Source organism: Fukomys damarensis, unplaced genomic scaffold, assembly GCF_012274545.1.
Source record: "Fukomys damarensis isolate Sample0158 unplaced genomic scaffold, DMR_v1.0_HiC HiC_scaffold_31, whole genome shotgun sequence".
Classification (NCBI taxonomy): Eukaryota; Metazoa; Chordata; class Mammalia; order Rodentia; family Bathyergidae; genus Fukomys; species Fukomys damarensis.
Window position 1 is genome coordinate 22,676,313 of NW_022900943.1, and position 15,497 is coordinate 22,691,809.

The 15,497-nt window shown below is 41.8% G+C and overlaps 1 protein-coding gene across 4 annotated transcripts in view; it reads right to left on the bottom strand.

Moving 5' to 3' along the window:
- Window positions 1-15,497, bottom strand: part of Trpm6 (transient receptor potential cation channel subfamily M member 6) — a 152,187-nt gene that overhangs the window by 89,650 nt on the left and 47,040 nt on the right. For 2 of the 4 annotated variants that reach the window (XM_010625469.3, XM_010625476.3), the window contains exons 8-15: window positions 13,769-13,940; window positions 12,807-12,930; window positions 10,580-10,652; window positions 10,358-10,458; window positions 7,643-7,777; window positions 6,496-6,549; window positions 4,000-4,140; window positions 1,384-1,518 (exon numbers count right to left, since the gene is read on the bottom strand). In XM_010625469.3, coding sequence (XP_010623771.1) covers window positions 1,384-1,518; window positions 4,000-4,140; window positions 6,496-6,549; window positions 7,643-7,777; window positions 10,358-10,458; window positions 10,580-10,652; window positions 12,807-12,930; window positions 13,769-13,940 — 935 coding nt within the window. Of the gene's footprint in view, window positions 1-1,383; window positions 1,519-3,999; window positions 4,141-6,495; window positions 6,550-7,642; window positions 7,778-10,357; window positions 10,459-10,579; window positions 10,653-12,806; window positions 12,931-13,764; window positions 13,941-15,497 lie in introns of those variants that run through there. The other 2 variants (XM_019207732.2, XM_033757646.1) reach the window with 2 other exon arrangements.

Below are 15,497 nucleotides of genomic sequence, written 5' to 3' on the forward strand. Positions count from 1 at the left end.
TTTTGGTACCGGGGATTGAACTCGGGTCCTTGCGCTTGCGAGGCAGGCCACCAAACAGCGGAGCTAAATCCCCGGCCCTATCTCAAGTTAATTTAGCCTAATTTAAATCAGTATTGCTTTGGGACAGTAACTATATGACAACCTTTCATTTCTCCAAGCAATGTGTTGAAGTAGCACATTGTATAAACAAGAATTATTATTTTTTTTTTATTTTAACCTCACCTTAGCAAATAGAATCACCACCTTCCCTTTGGAAGAAATATCACTAGTGTTGCCAACATGCATCCAACTACACTGGTCTTATGTTTTCTTTCTTCTATTCTATTTCTCTAGTGAGGACAATAAACAGCAATGAAGTGTTCTCTCTCAGGGAAGCTCAGCCTCTTCAGCTCACTGCAGATGCCACTGTAACCCCATGTGCTTCCTCACCACTTCCTGCCTGTGCTTTGGTGCCCTTCATGCTGCACGCTATTACCTTGGGGGGCAGGGGGCCACTTCTCAGTCATCACATCTGTCCCTACCTGCCCATCTCCCAAATTCAACCAAATACTTGGTATAATGCCTGAAAAATAACAAAGGTTCAGAATTGCTCTCTGTAATTGGAGGGATCACAGCCAAACGATCGTAATTTTTTTTCTGTTTCCATAAATAAAGGGAATCTGTGTTTATTGATGATGGCCAAAGATAACTAGGTATCTTTGCACCCCAGAATCCCTACAAAGCAAACCCTTTTCAGCCAACCTGACAAGCGTTTATTAAATGGACAAAGTACTTACCCCCAGAAGAAAGTGGGATTGAGGGGGTGAGGAAGAGGAGGAATAGCCAAGTTGTACGTATGTATATGCATGAAAAGCACACACACATACACACACACATACACATGTGTGTGTGCACGCACACACGCTTGTTATCATTGTTATACTGTAACATTAGGCTAAAATGCATTTCAAAAAAGCTTCAAAAGAGAAGTTACAAAGGGACAATTTGAGAAAACAGAAAAGAAAGAACAGCCCTCATGCCCAACTAGTCTTGGGTTAACGAAGACAAGGGTGTGTGGTATTAGAGTCATGATCACAAATCTTTAATACCCCTGTGTAGACTGCCTGCCTGAGTCACTGTCTGGACAGGGCAGAGGAAGGAGCGAGGAAGAAAAACCGAAGTGCAAGCCAAAACAATCACTTAGTCGCCAGTGCTACATCACGGGCCTCTGTCCACTGTGGGAAGAGGACAGCTGCATTATGCTTTTGACTTGTGCCACCTGTTCATGGTACCTGTAAACGCTTCCTCTATTTGTACCTCTCTTGCTCCAGCTTTAATTGAAAAAAAAATCTCAGTCTGCAAAACACAGTGTTATTTCCAACTCCAGAAGCAAGTGCATGGTACCTTGAGTTTGTAAGGCTGGGCCGTTCTGCAGAACTGGGAATGCAATGTGCTTTCTGCGGACTCTCTTCTATTTTCTGAAGAGTGCCTCTGGTGAGGGGAGTGCTGGCAAAGGCTCTGAGCTAAGCTGGTCACACTCTGCATATGTTGTTATTCAATTTTTTGAATAAAATGAGAGAAAAAGAATAGATAACAATGAAAGCAAAATATAATATTGTTTCCTATCAAATATCCAATGATCCTATATCTCCTCCATGATAAGCAAATAATATCCCTGGAAAGTAATTACTTACCCAACAAGAATCTCTCATGGTCTCCTTCTTAGGCACACTGATTTTTGTTTCAGGTTTTTTTTTTTTTTTTTTTTTTGTAACAGTGATCAAACCTTGCACTTTCAAGCCAGACGGTGGCACCACTGAGCTAAATCTCCAGCCCTTATGCACAGTTACTTCCTAACATCTCAGAGAACATACTCTAGTGTCCCCCCCCATTATATAACTGCATTCCATTGCTAGGTGAAAATCACAACACAATCACTGGTTACGCTATCTTTAGAAGTATAAAACGGGCAATAAAGATTTATGGTTCTGATAAGAGAAGTTCCCATTCACAAATGGCTGTGTGGTTGCGATGAACTTAGAAAGTCATGGAGTTCCTCCAGGTGTTACACAATAACTCCACTGTGGTTCAGGTGGTTAGGCCCAATAACAACATCAGTCATTCTATCAGCATGACGCTTTCACTGACAAGAAACAAGAACGGAAGAAACCTTTTCGAAAGGACTGACATAAATTTATAAGATGCGACCTACAAATTTGGGACTGCTCTATATATCCTCAATTTGTGTTTATGGATTAAAAACTGGTCACAGAAACAATGAGCTCAAGACTCAAATTATTGTCATTATTATTGAGGCATAGAATTAATAGTTATCCTTATGGCAAAGAGCCAATAATGACTATGATCACTAACAGTTACTCAATACCCACTGTGTACCCGCAATGTGGATTTTTCAGGGATTGTGTAATTAATCCTTCTGACAAGTTTATGAAAGGAATATTAACATTCCCACTCTTAGGTGAGGAAACTGACACACAGAAAGGTCGGGTTTGTTACTCAAGATTATACATTATGGTCGGGATCCAAAATGTCCTTCAGAAAAGCTTGTCGTACTGAAGGTCTGATGCCGATGGGCCTTTGGAGAGTGACTGGATTATTCCAGCTCTGTCTTCATCAGCGGAGTCATCTCGATCAGCTCGAGATTGGCTGGCATTATTGGGGAGTGATGGAAATGGAGGCTCGTGCTAGCCGAGGGAAGTAGATCACGGAGGCATGATACTGGGGGCTGTTTCTAGACCCTCATCCCTTCCTCTCCAACTCCGCGCCTCTCTCTTCTCCCCAGCTTCCAGGAGAGCAGGTTTGTTCCATTACACTTTCTTTCCTGACGTTCTGCCTCATCTGAGGCCCACAGCAACAGAACCAGCTGGCCAGAGGCTGAATCTCTCTACCATGAACCAAACTAAATCTTCCCTCCTTCCAGTTATTACTGGCAGGTATTTAGTCAGTGAGGGAGAGCTGATGCAAACATGTGCCTGCAAGGAACAAAACTAAGATTCGATCTCAGATCTCTCAGATTCCAAGTCATGTACTTGTGACTGTTCTGGGTAGCAATCTACTATGAAACTCAATAAACTTTGTCCTACCTCACTGAAATGTAATCGGAAAAGCAGCTAATTTCATACTGGTGGCCCCTCACTAGAAAGCACATGAGGAGAACTTCTGTAGGAAGCTCCACACTGGGCTGCACAAGGCCACGGTCCTCCTACGGCCACAGGAGACCTCCAAGCAATGGATATTTCCTTTAAATAAGCATCTTTCACTTCCTACAGTGAAGTGGGCTTTCGTTCCTGCTCCTTTAAAAGTGAAGGCTAGATAGCCAGTGCTCTTGGGGCGATCTCACATCAAAACACCTTTCTAGTCTCATCCTTCACGACCTCCTTATCAAAACACAAAACACATGCTGATTTCTGCAAGCTGCGTCCATCCCTGCTCCTGCTCTCAACTAACTCCCCCACAACTTTCTTTGCTAACCTTGGCCTCATCTTCCAGTAACAATCAGGCTCCTTCGGCTCCTAATAAGTAACGATAACTTTAAGAAACATGCAATGTTTTCTCTGCTAATCTACTGAGCAATTTGAGTCTTATATCCTTAAAGTAGTTATTATAAATCTGTTTCTGAGTAGCTATTCATAAACCTTCTTCTAGAAGTTTCTAAATGCCTGATCTTTATGTTCATTCCTTACCTATGTGACGTCACTTACGCAGTACTTTGCATATAGCAGTTTACAACTGTCTACAAACAGACTGTCTAATTATGATCACTAATTACCCTTAGTTTCACTAAAGTACTCTTCTCCGCTTCCCCAGTGGTACTAGAGATTGAAACCAGGGCCTTCACTCTAAGCTACACTGTTAATCCCCTCACCTCTCTTTTCAAGACAGTGTCTAGCTAAGTGGCTAAGTTCCCTAAGCCAGTCCCAAAACTCAGATCCTCCTGCTTCAACTTCCCAAGCAGGTGCCACCACAGCTAAGTACTAGGGGACTTGTCAATTATTTTACCTTCTTTTTTCTATAGAGGTTGTTGTACAGGACTCTGAAAGATTTCCTAGTGTAGCTGCTGCGGTAGGCTCCACCAATGAGGTATTCTACTACCAGCCCAATGTCAATCAGTGTTATTTTGTAGCCAGAAAGAAGGGTGTGCTGTAATAAAAACATGCAATGAATTAAAACTGTTAGATCGCTTTTTCTGTCTCATTTTTCATGCTATCCAAACATAACTAAATTAATTGCCAAGAGATGAGCTTCATTTAGTTTGTTTTGCTGTTTTGTTTTTTTTTTGTTTGTTTGGCACTGGGGATCAAGCTCCGGACCTTGTACCTTGCAAGGCAGGCTTTGGTACCACTGAGCTAAATCCCTGGCCCCGGGGTAAACTTTTTCATCAGCTTTGCAAACTGCTTGATTAATACGGCCATCTATTGACACAGTCTGCTTGTTCAGAAGTAAAAATATCTTAGCCTTAATATGCTTTTTTGGGTATCAAATGCATTCTTACATCTGTGTGCTTTCTTCACCTCTGTCTCTATTTTCCTTCCCCTTATTATGCAGGCAAACATACACACACACACACACACACACACACACACACACACACACACAGGCGAATAAAACACATTTAAATCCAGTATAAAAATTGCTTCACAGATAGAAATTACATAATTACAAAGTAAAATCCTGATGCTTAGGGTGAATGCATTTAATCCAAAATTAGCACAGAGTTAACTTTCCACCTCACTGTTGAAATGGCTGTAACCCTTTGCACTGTGCTGGCTACACCTGATGGGAAACAAAAGCATGAAAAGAAGTAGAGCAAATAAAAACAAGGAGCACAGGTTAAAGAGCCAAATGTGATATCAAACAATTAGGCTATGCCAAGACAAACATTTGGCTGACAAACGAGCTCAGTGCTAGGTTTCCAAGTACATAGATCTTGTTCTAAAGGAACACTGCTTTGACATCTTAGACAAATGTCCCATGAGTTCCTTCAGTTCTCAACTGCCATTCACAGTAAATTTTTAAGGCACCCAGAGTGCCAGACAAGGTCTCTAAAATGGGAAGACTGTGAGTAATATTCACAAAGCTATGAATAAGAAATAAAACCGCATTAAGTTATGTACACTTTTTACAGAATTTCATCACAAAACCATTCTCTTACATTTTCCCCTAATTTACTTTTATGCTTTTAAAGTGTTGATCCATCAAGTAAATGACTTTAGATAATAAAAGATATGAACAGCAGTTAGAGTCGGCTGCAGCTTAGCATGGTACACCCTTAGTTGACTCTGCCGTCAGCACCTGCTGAACCAGAAAACTGTGTGGCTCTCTGTAGAGTTAACTATCTGCATATATACATTTTGCTTTGAAAAACACTTCATCTAACCACATTTTCTCTTGGGAAACTCCTTAAAATTAAGTCTGCTCTTTTTCACATTTGTAACTTATTTTTTCAAGCAGCAGCCAAAATAATATTATTTTTTGCTTTGTTTTGTTTTGTTGTTGTTGTTGTTTTGAGACAGGGTCTCACTATGTAGTTGAGACTGACCTGGAACTCACTATGTAGCCCAGCGTGGTCTCAAACTCACAGTGATCCTCCTGCCTCAGCCTCCCGAGTGCTGGAATTACAGGTGTGTGCCTCCACACCCAGCTCAGAGTAATATTCTTTTCTGCTGCTAGTTACAAGCACATTTAACACAATTTGTCCCTTTTCTTCAGTTTGTTATGATAAAGTTAGAGGAAATAATTTAAGGAAAACCATTTTAGTATAGAATAAATTAATATAAACTAAATTCCCATCAGCATGGATGTTTTTTCTTACTCCAAATTTGCCAAGGAAATGTTTCCCTCACTCTCCCACCAATTCAGCATAAGCAGAAGGTCCACATGCTAACAGCATACTAGACTCCAGGAAAATTAGAGTAGAACTTAAAACGTGCCTCAGGTGGATATGAACCATAGTAACAAACAAAAAGCCATTCCAATTTCAAGTTTGACCTAACTCAAGTCGAATGGGGACACCATGAGTGAGATGGCTGAGTAGGGGATCCCTCCTGATTCCCTAGAACAAAGCCTAGACTCACAGAAGAGATGATAGCATCCCTGAGCTGTCACTAATATTCAAAACAATGACGTGGAAAGCTAGGGAAATCACACTCCGAGCCTCTGACGAAGACAACAGAGCCACACAGTTCTCTAGTTCAGCAGGCGCTGACGGCAGAGTCAGCTAAGGCTGTACCGCGCTAAGCTGAAGTCGACTCTAACTGCTGCTCATGTGTTTTATTATCTAATATCATTTACTTGGTGGATCAGCACTTTAAAAACCTAGGTAAATTAGGGGAAAATCTAAGAGTACAGTTTTGTGGTGAAATCATGTAAAAAGCATACGTAATTCACTAGAAAATTCAAACCTGCATTTTACAAAGCCAAATTTGCTAATTGCTTCATCACACAGCTAAGGCAATACACAAAATCTGTATGTTCACTCCTCCCCGGTTACATTACCTGTTTCACGTCTTGGACAAGATGATGCAAGAGCATGTTAGTTGGCCCTTGTTTCTGTGAGAAAGAAGAAAAGAAAGAATTAATCCCCTTTAATTTCCAGGTGCTGCAGGGGCACCATTTCAATTCAATTCAGAATAGGGACAATTTTTGTTCAACATTTTTAATAATGAAGCTGCAGCTAGTTCATTTTAAGGAGTTTCCCAAGAGAAAATGTGGTTAGACGAAATGTTTTTCAAAGCAAAATGTATATATGCAGAGAGTTGATTCTACATAGTAAAAAGCAGCAATAAAGTGCAAGCAATTTATAGCTATCCTTTCTCATGCATAAACATTATCACATAATTACAAATCCCACACAAAAGCATTCCATCATCAGCTAGTTATGAAACCACACAATGTTAAATAAAGTCTCTAGGAGATGGGAGGGCTTACAGTAATAGAAAGAATGAGTACTTACACTAAAAACTAGCCAAAAATATGACAGTGTGTGTGCTAAACACTGTGAACTACCTGGAGTAGTCAAGACAACAGACGACAGGACTTGATAGGTTCGAAAAAAGTAATACTCAAAAAACAAGGAAGGATATATCAATTGCCTAAGTGGAGTTTTTATAATTAGTTTTAACAGAGGTTTTCACAGGGCAGTTGCAGAACATTTTTGTTGCTGCTGTTGTTTTGAGACAGTGTCTCACTATGTAGCCCAGGCCGGCCTCAAACCCATCGTAATCCTCCTGCCTCAGCCTCCTGAGTACTGAGATTCTAGGCATGCACCACCAGAGCCAGCAGGAACAACTTTTTTTTCTTTTTCTTTTTTTTTTTTTTGATACCGGGGATTGAACTCCAGACCTTGCACTTGTGTGGCAGGTATCGGAACCACTGAGCTAAATCCCCGACCCATGGAACAACATTTTAATAGCGGCCTTATGTTATGTTCAAATAACTCAATAAAAAGCAATTTGTCCTTACTCATATCTTTGTGTTTATTTCTTAATAGAATAAAAGAAGTTGGTAAGAATATTTCTCATTGGGTTGAAAGTCTCTCTCTATAAACTATCTTTGTACATGAACATTCGAGGAGACAGTTGAATCTGATGCTAATTAATAAATAAACCACAGGGGTATGACTGGTGAGATGCTCCCTACTCACTGTGTTATAGAGGTCTTCTAATCGGGGGATGGTAAGAAAGCGATGAAGGTTCACTCCGTTTTCAATTAAGAGCTTCACAAAATCCACGCGATCCATCACCAAAGCGTCTAACATTGCTTGCTCCAGCATGCCAGTCTTCGGAAGGTAGAACAGAGACACCCAAAGACAGTTAATAAAGTCAAAATAACTAAAGAAGTACATGGACTGGAACTCAAATCTACCCAGATGTGATAATTATAAAATATAATCTCAGAACCGCGCAGGCCCTGAGTGAAGATATCCGAATAAATCAAGAAACATCTCATGCTGTTGGATCGGAAAACTGAGTATTTTAAAGATCTCAAAGCTCCCCCAAATAATGGGCAGGCTTACAAAATTCCAATAAAAATTCAAAATTTTTGTTTTTGTTTGCTTGCTGTCGCTGCTGCTGCTGTTCATTTTCTGCTGTGGTAAGTAAGACCATGTTTCCATTTAAACCTTACTTGATATCTGAGTATAAATAACAAGGTGAACACGCTGCCCCACTGCTACTTCCACATAAAATTCCATTAATACTGCAGCAGTTTGTTGGTTTGTTGGTTTGTTTTTTAAGAAATCCATGAACACAAGGTTAACAAGAGGGGAGACAAAGCGTTCAGGTTTCGGAAGGTGGAAAGCTGTTGGTCAAATGACAACTGACTTCACAGCCCCCAGAAAGGCAGACAGTGAAGTGGGAAATGACAAAAGCTGAAAATACATATGCCATATAATTCCAGCAGCGCCAAAATGAAATCGATGCATACATGCTGACTCCCCGGTGTTGTGGACCTTCTCAGCCACCGTCCCTAATAACTCCCATTATGGGAGCAACAGGGCTTTGCCTTTCAGGCGGGGCCCAGAGGACTCTTATCTGGTAGTATCACCAGTGCAAGAGAAAGGACACAAGTATGCTGGTACTGGGAAGCAGCCCTCAGTGAACAAATCAGTTCAACCTACTGTAAATCTCCAACTACAGGCCCAGCAGCTCTAGGGGGCTTCCTGTCCCACACTCTTAAACAGAAGGATCAAAGCACACAGATCGTAAAACATCCACCAGAGAAATCAGATAATGCAGGAAGAAAACTTCAAAAGACTCACTGTCAATATCTTGGGACAGATAAAATGAGAGACGTTCCAACACAAATGAATTCACAAAGGAAGACAATACAACCAGAGAACAAATCGGCTCCTAGGAAATTACTGTATTAAGTATATTCTGCTAGAAAAGAAAAGCTTCATAGAAGTCTTAAAAATTAAAGTAGAAAAAAATCAACAAAAGATATAGAACATAATAGAAAAAAAGATAAGAGGATTAGAGAAGCAGTGTATGTGGTTCAACACTCAGAGTATAGGACTCCAGGGGGAAAAAAGAGAAAACAAGTGAATGGAAGGAAAACGTGAATGTCGAGCTGAAATCTCGTGTCTGAAATAACGGATGTTCAGACACAATGACAGGCATCTCATCTGTGACATCTCAGAACACCTGAAAAGCCGGGGAGTTAGCTGAGTGGTTCCGTCGCCAGAAAAAAGATGACATTTTTTAAATTTCCAGATTAGAGGGAAAACGGCAGAAACAAAGGCTCTGCAAAACAGAAATACGTGTACTTCTCCAGAGCAATGTTATGCTTTTAGAATTCTGGAGAAAAACCAGTTCTAATCACAAGTTAAAATGTAGCCAAATAGGCCCTCAAAATATTTATGCTCCATACTCCCTTTCTCAGAAGTTACTGAAAATGTACGCCATCAACATAAAGATGTAAACTAAGAAAGAGGAAGTCCTCAGACACAGCACAGGGGCACCGAGGTAATTCAGGGTCCTCCCTGCACTACAGCCACGTACTGGGGAGAGGAAACAACCCACACACACACACACACACACACACTGCGGCTACGCAACACCCTCCCTCCCTCCCTCCGGTACAGAGAAGTCCAGAGATTTCTAGAATGGATGAATCAGAAGACAGGTATGTAGGGTTGGGGATTTAGCTCAGTGCTGCCACCACCTGCCTCGCAATCGCAAGGACCTGAGTTCAATCCCTGGTACAAAAAAAGAAAAAAGAAGACAGGTGTGTGACCCTATCTAGAAACAGAAATTCCCTATCTAGAAACAGAAATTCTATAAATGCTAAATGCTAGGATGGTTTTAAAATGTCAAAAACAGTGGACTCACTGCGCCAGGAAAGTACTTTTTGAGAAGTCGTTAATGTAATTTGATGTCTTACAATGTTTACTCATTAGCTTGACCCAAACATACCTTTAGTAGAATTACAACTTTAATTTCTTTAAATGAAATATTAATGGTGATTAGCATTACAGGCAACATTTTTTTCTTTTTTACTGACTTCTACTGTGAACACATTTTGTATGTCAAAAAATACAGCTTTTAAGGTATATTAAATATGGCTTTTAAATTTGAAGTGCTACAATGTACCCATTCAAAAATAAATAATAAACCCTTGCGTTCCATTTTCTCTCCAACTTCCCCTTTCACTTTCAGTTAGGCTGGAGAGACGGAGGAAAACATTTTCAAGGAGAAGAGTAGAGGAGAGAGAAGTGTTAGCCGTCCCTGGAAGCCCTGCTATGAAGATGCAACTCCCATCTCCTCCCAAACCAATCACCTGCCAGTGTTCTCTTTGTCCCTCCCTAACAAGCCAACACACAGCATATTTTTTCCAAATCACTTCATTTTCACTCTACCTTCCAATGTGGTCCGCAAATTAAGATGTGTTTCTTGGCAATGTCCACCCTGTCCCAAGCCATCGTTAGATTTAGTTGCTCCAAAGCTGATAAGCTTGTGCCTGGGGTAAAAGAAAGGAACAGTCATGTGCTATTCAAGGTATGTCAACAACAACCAAGGCACACGCTGCCTGGGACGTCAGAATAGAAAGCGAAGGGCTGCAAATCTCTTCAGTTACCTACCTTTCAGCAGTGCTGTCAGGATTGCCAAGTCCAGGTCTTGATGCTCTTCTGAGTCGGCATCAAATATGGTGATCTACAATGGTGAAAAACAGAAAGCCTGACATTTGGGAAAAGAGCAAAGAAATACTCTCAAACAACCCCTGCAGAACTTAACATTTTAAGCTAATGAATTAAGGAAACTATTCCTCATTTTGTGATTTCAAAACAAGACAGAGGATTTTGTTTGCTGTTTTGTTTTACTTATAAAAGAGGAAACTTTTGAAACGGGGTGACAAAAAGTTGCAGGCAACTGGAAAAAAATGACACTTCAAAAGTTCCACATATACTAGAATTTTCTATGTGTGTGCTACAAAGGGAAGAAACTCACTGTTAATTCCTAATGTTAATAAAATCATCTTCCTTTGGAAGAGATCCCACATGAGATCCTGCTGCTCACCTGCACCGGTGAACTAAGACTATTGCACCCTTAAGCGTTCGTCTTCCCAAGTACACGTGACCATGACAATGGGTCCAGCAAGTGAGTGCACTGAACAGCAGTCTTCACAGTGTACCTCAGTCATCCTGGTTTGTAGGTGACTTTTTAAAGGACAAATAAAGATTTATAAAGAGTCACCTGGAAATGAATACACATTTCACACAGTACAGGAAGCTGGCGTAACAGAAAAGAACCAGAAGTAGCAAATCCGACTCCCAGGTAGGCCACGAGCCAGCCAGCTTTGGGTAAATATCTCAACGCCCTTGAATACAGCTTACTCAGCCACAAAGTGAGAGGCGTTCACCGAAAAATCTCTATGGCACCATAAAGACATAAAAGTCGCCTCTCTTCACCTACCATCTCCGAGATGGGACTGGATAAAAACCAACCCCCAACTGTCCAGGAACGGAACACAGTCTGCACGGTGCAGATCCTCCGCTGCCTTCTCTGGCCCTTCTTGACCAACCATTCTTCTGCACATTAAGTCCACAGCTTGATGGCCTTATCTGAACCCAAACTCCACTGCTGTGGGAAACACGAAGTGTCCTGGGCAGGGAGCAAGACCGCATCTCCGAGCTCAGCTTTCACCTCTGCCATTTCCTGACTACGTGACTGTGCACCTCGCCTGCATCCTCCGACCTTCAGTTTCACATCTCTGAACTGGAAATACACCACGGGCATATGGAACTCACTCATGGGGCCATTGCAGCTGAAGAAATATACTCGAAAGTACACTGCTAATTATAAGCATGGTGGTTGGTGCTATCGCTGTTAGAGGTTAGCAAAAGTCACCAGCATGTTTTCCCATATGCTTTGCCTGCTTTGTCTGGCCTGATCATTTTCAATTGTTTTTTTAAGACTGGGGACTATGTTACCAGTATCCTTCCAGTAACGTGTCCAGTCTTCCAATCCCAGCAAGATCAACTTGAATCATGCCATACCTGCGTATTTATCGTAGTAATAGAAGCCATGGATGAAAATGTTGATTGTTGTACCTGAACACTACACACTTTTCAAACTGTCTACATCATGGTCGTAGCCCCGCGTGTGGACTCGGTCTTCTATTCCAGAATTTACTCTCACATTTCCCACTGTCTGGTACATTCCCGATGACCTCCTGCAGGGTTTACTCAGGAGTCTGTGTCTCGGGCATCTAACCCATCAGACTTGAGTTCACTGAAGACGGGGAACCATTCACTTCCTCCCTGGAAATGTTTACCTACCACTTTTGTTGAGTTTGACAGCTTTTCTCTAATACTATATTCATCCTATCTAAGTGCTTTTCCCCAAGGAGCCTGGAATTTGAAGCACAGGAGGCAATGAAGCAGTAAGAAGCCAAGTTCATTCCTGTGAGCTTCAAATTCTAGTGAACAGCTATACAGTTACAGCTGTTCATGTGAAAAAAGGGAAAAGTCCCTATTTTAAAGATTGTGAAGATCCAAACTGCAATTCTGCGGTGTAGGGGAATTGGAAGGGTAGGGAAAAGGAAATAAGGGAAAAGAAAAACTATGGGAAAAAGGAAAAAATGGAAACAAAGTCTTTGTAAATAGGGGAGAGCGGAGAGGGTGAAGGGAGGGCAGGGGTATGGGGAAAAATGAGAACCAAGACCTGTCATGTAAAGGTACAAGATCCCAGTGATGAATGCAACTGAACTGTATACCTAAAAAGCACCAATAAACTCAATGGAAAAAACTGCAATTCTGGGAACTTTTTTTTTTCAGTAAGTTTGAGTAATCAACCCATAATACTCACAGAATCCTTGTACACCATACATTCCATTAGAATTTGGAAAAGGTGCTTGGACTGCTTGAGACTGAAGTTGAAAGCGTTCTGAATAATAGAGATGATCTCCTCTTTCACCTGCGGGCGCAGCGTCCTGGCACAGAAATAAATGGTCATGACCTGACCCCATCCAGGTAAGGGACAAAACCAGCAATCACAGTAGGAGACACCCATGGGCCTTCCTCTCTGAGAATGTCTTTATGGACAGTTCTGCCAGAGAACAAATGAGCAGGGGCTCAGGAGAAAGCTGGATCTGCTCTCGAGGCAGAGTTGCTGAGGGACAGACTTCCTGAGGGCTGTGAATCTCCAGAATTATCAGCCATATTCTCAAACAGATGTGAAACTCTAAAAGGCTTAAGAACTACTCATCTAGAGAACTCTAGAAAAGGGAGAGTAAGAAAAGAGTGGGGTAGAGGTTAGAAGTAGAGGGCTGAGGGCTAAATGGTGGGAGAAGGAATAAGGAAAGAGATCCCAGAAAGCTGAGAGAACATAAGCACGCAGTGAATAAATGTTTACCAAACTAATTAGTGGAGTTGCCATTTTAGTTCTCAGGCACTGTATTTATGCACCATAAACACCACATTCCCAATGCTGTAAGAATTCACACTAGCTATAAGACGGGATAGAGAAACTATCTTTGAAAAAGAGAAAGAATCAAAGCCTGAAATAAATACAACCTGCCACTTGGCAAATAAATCTGCAGGTGATCTGGACACTGAAACATGAAGGGCGAGCTAGGGGAACACTAAGAAGCCAATTTTATTCATCTCTGTCATCCTAGCAGAGAAGTAAATGGTCAGGACAATACAGACACTGAAAAACAGATTCCAAGCTCAACCACTGTCCTCCAAGGATACGTGAACCACACAAAGGCACACCCAGAAGAACAGAAACGCATGGAAAAGTGGTCACCGGAGTGTCCAATGACTCACCCTTCATCTGCTAAGTGCTTGTGGGTGAGGGCCAGCAGGTCGGCAGCTCTGCCCGTGCCTTCACACACCACCACGGGGTCTTTGTCCTTGACGGTCTCCCACACCGAAAGGATGACATTGGGGCCTCCTTCCACCACCAGCCCCACCACGGGCACCCCTTGTCTAGAGCCTGCTTCAGATAAAAAACAATACATACCACAGTGTTACAAAGCATTCCTATCTCAGCCATGTGGCCTTTGGTGTCTGGACATGAGTCTTTGTGGTCATTACTTACACCGGCCAAACTTCTGCTTTATCCAAGCCAGAAATGGGATCAGGACCAAGCCAGAAACTTGGACTTCAAGCATTAATTCAGTGAGGACGTTTTGAAGCTTCTGTCCAGTAAAATGGTAGCTAAAGGCTTTTTTTTTTTCTTTGATCTAGGGATTAAATCCAGGGTCTTCCCACTGACCTACATCCTCAGCCCTTTTGATTTTTACTTTTTTAGTACAGGTTGTCACTAAGCCGCTCAGTTGCCCAGGCCTGCAATTCCTCCTGCTTTAGCCTCCCAGAGTACTTGGATGACAGGAACGTGCCACTGCGCCTGGCCGAAGTTTAATTCTTCATTGTGGGAAATCCCGGAATGATCAAGCCCTTGCCAATTCAATAAACTTTTTTTTTTTTTTGGCAGTCCTAGAGATTGAACTCAGGACTTTGCACACGCCAGGCAAATCCTCCACCACAGATTTCTATCCCCAGCCCTCTATAAACTTTTAATGTTGACTATTTCCTAGAAATCAGATGGGCTGGGCAGCCTTCAAAGACTTTTACAACATGTTTCATTTTGGTAGACTCCATTTTTCCATTTTACTCTTTAAATTTCTTTTGTTTTGCTACCAGGGATCGAACTTGGGACCTTGCACTTGTGAGGCAGGCAGCAGCATTACTGAGTTGAATCCTCCAGCCCCTGCTTAAATTTCTAATCGTGATCATGTATTACTTTATTGAAATAAGGAAGACCAAAAAGAAAAAAAAAAGGAACAACCATGACACCTTTCCCTCAAAAGGAGTTATTAAATTAAAAAAGTTACAGAATGATATGTATAATCCATTTCACCCATATTTTTGAAAACTTACACATACATGGCTATCCATTTTATATATGTTCGCATTTGGCCACGTGTATAGAATGTTGCCTAAATGTCCAGATAATTCAGGAAGAACATACATCAAACTATATTAACAGTGGAAAACAGAGGGGAGGGCTTGGAGAAATGTTGTAAAAGTACTTTGTGCATCTTATAGTTTTCTCATTTAAGTTTCAATGCCACACATGCATTCATGTTCAATTTTGTTTTGTTTTGTTTTGTTTTTTGAGACAGGGTCTCACTATGTAGTTTAGACTGACCTAGAACTCACTGTGTAGCCCAGGCTGGTGTCTAACTCACAGCGATCCTCCTGCCTCAGCCTCCCAAGTGCGAGGATTACAGGCGTGCACCATCACGCCCAGCTAATATTTTTTACTTTTCAAAAGAAGAAGTATTGGCACGCATCATTCTTCTCACACCTGAGCACCGGAGGACCTCACTTTGGGTCACACATCTGCAGGGCCCCAGTGCGACTGTGCTCTGGCCTTCCCCACCCTGCACAGAGAGGAATCTTCAAGGCTTGTCCCGACCTCCTGGAGTTCACAGGACTCCCGGCCCTGTTTACAGGGTCCCTTACGCCTCTGCCTCAGGTATGTCTTCTC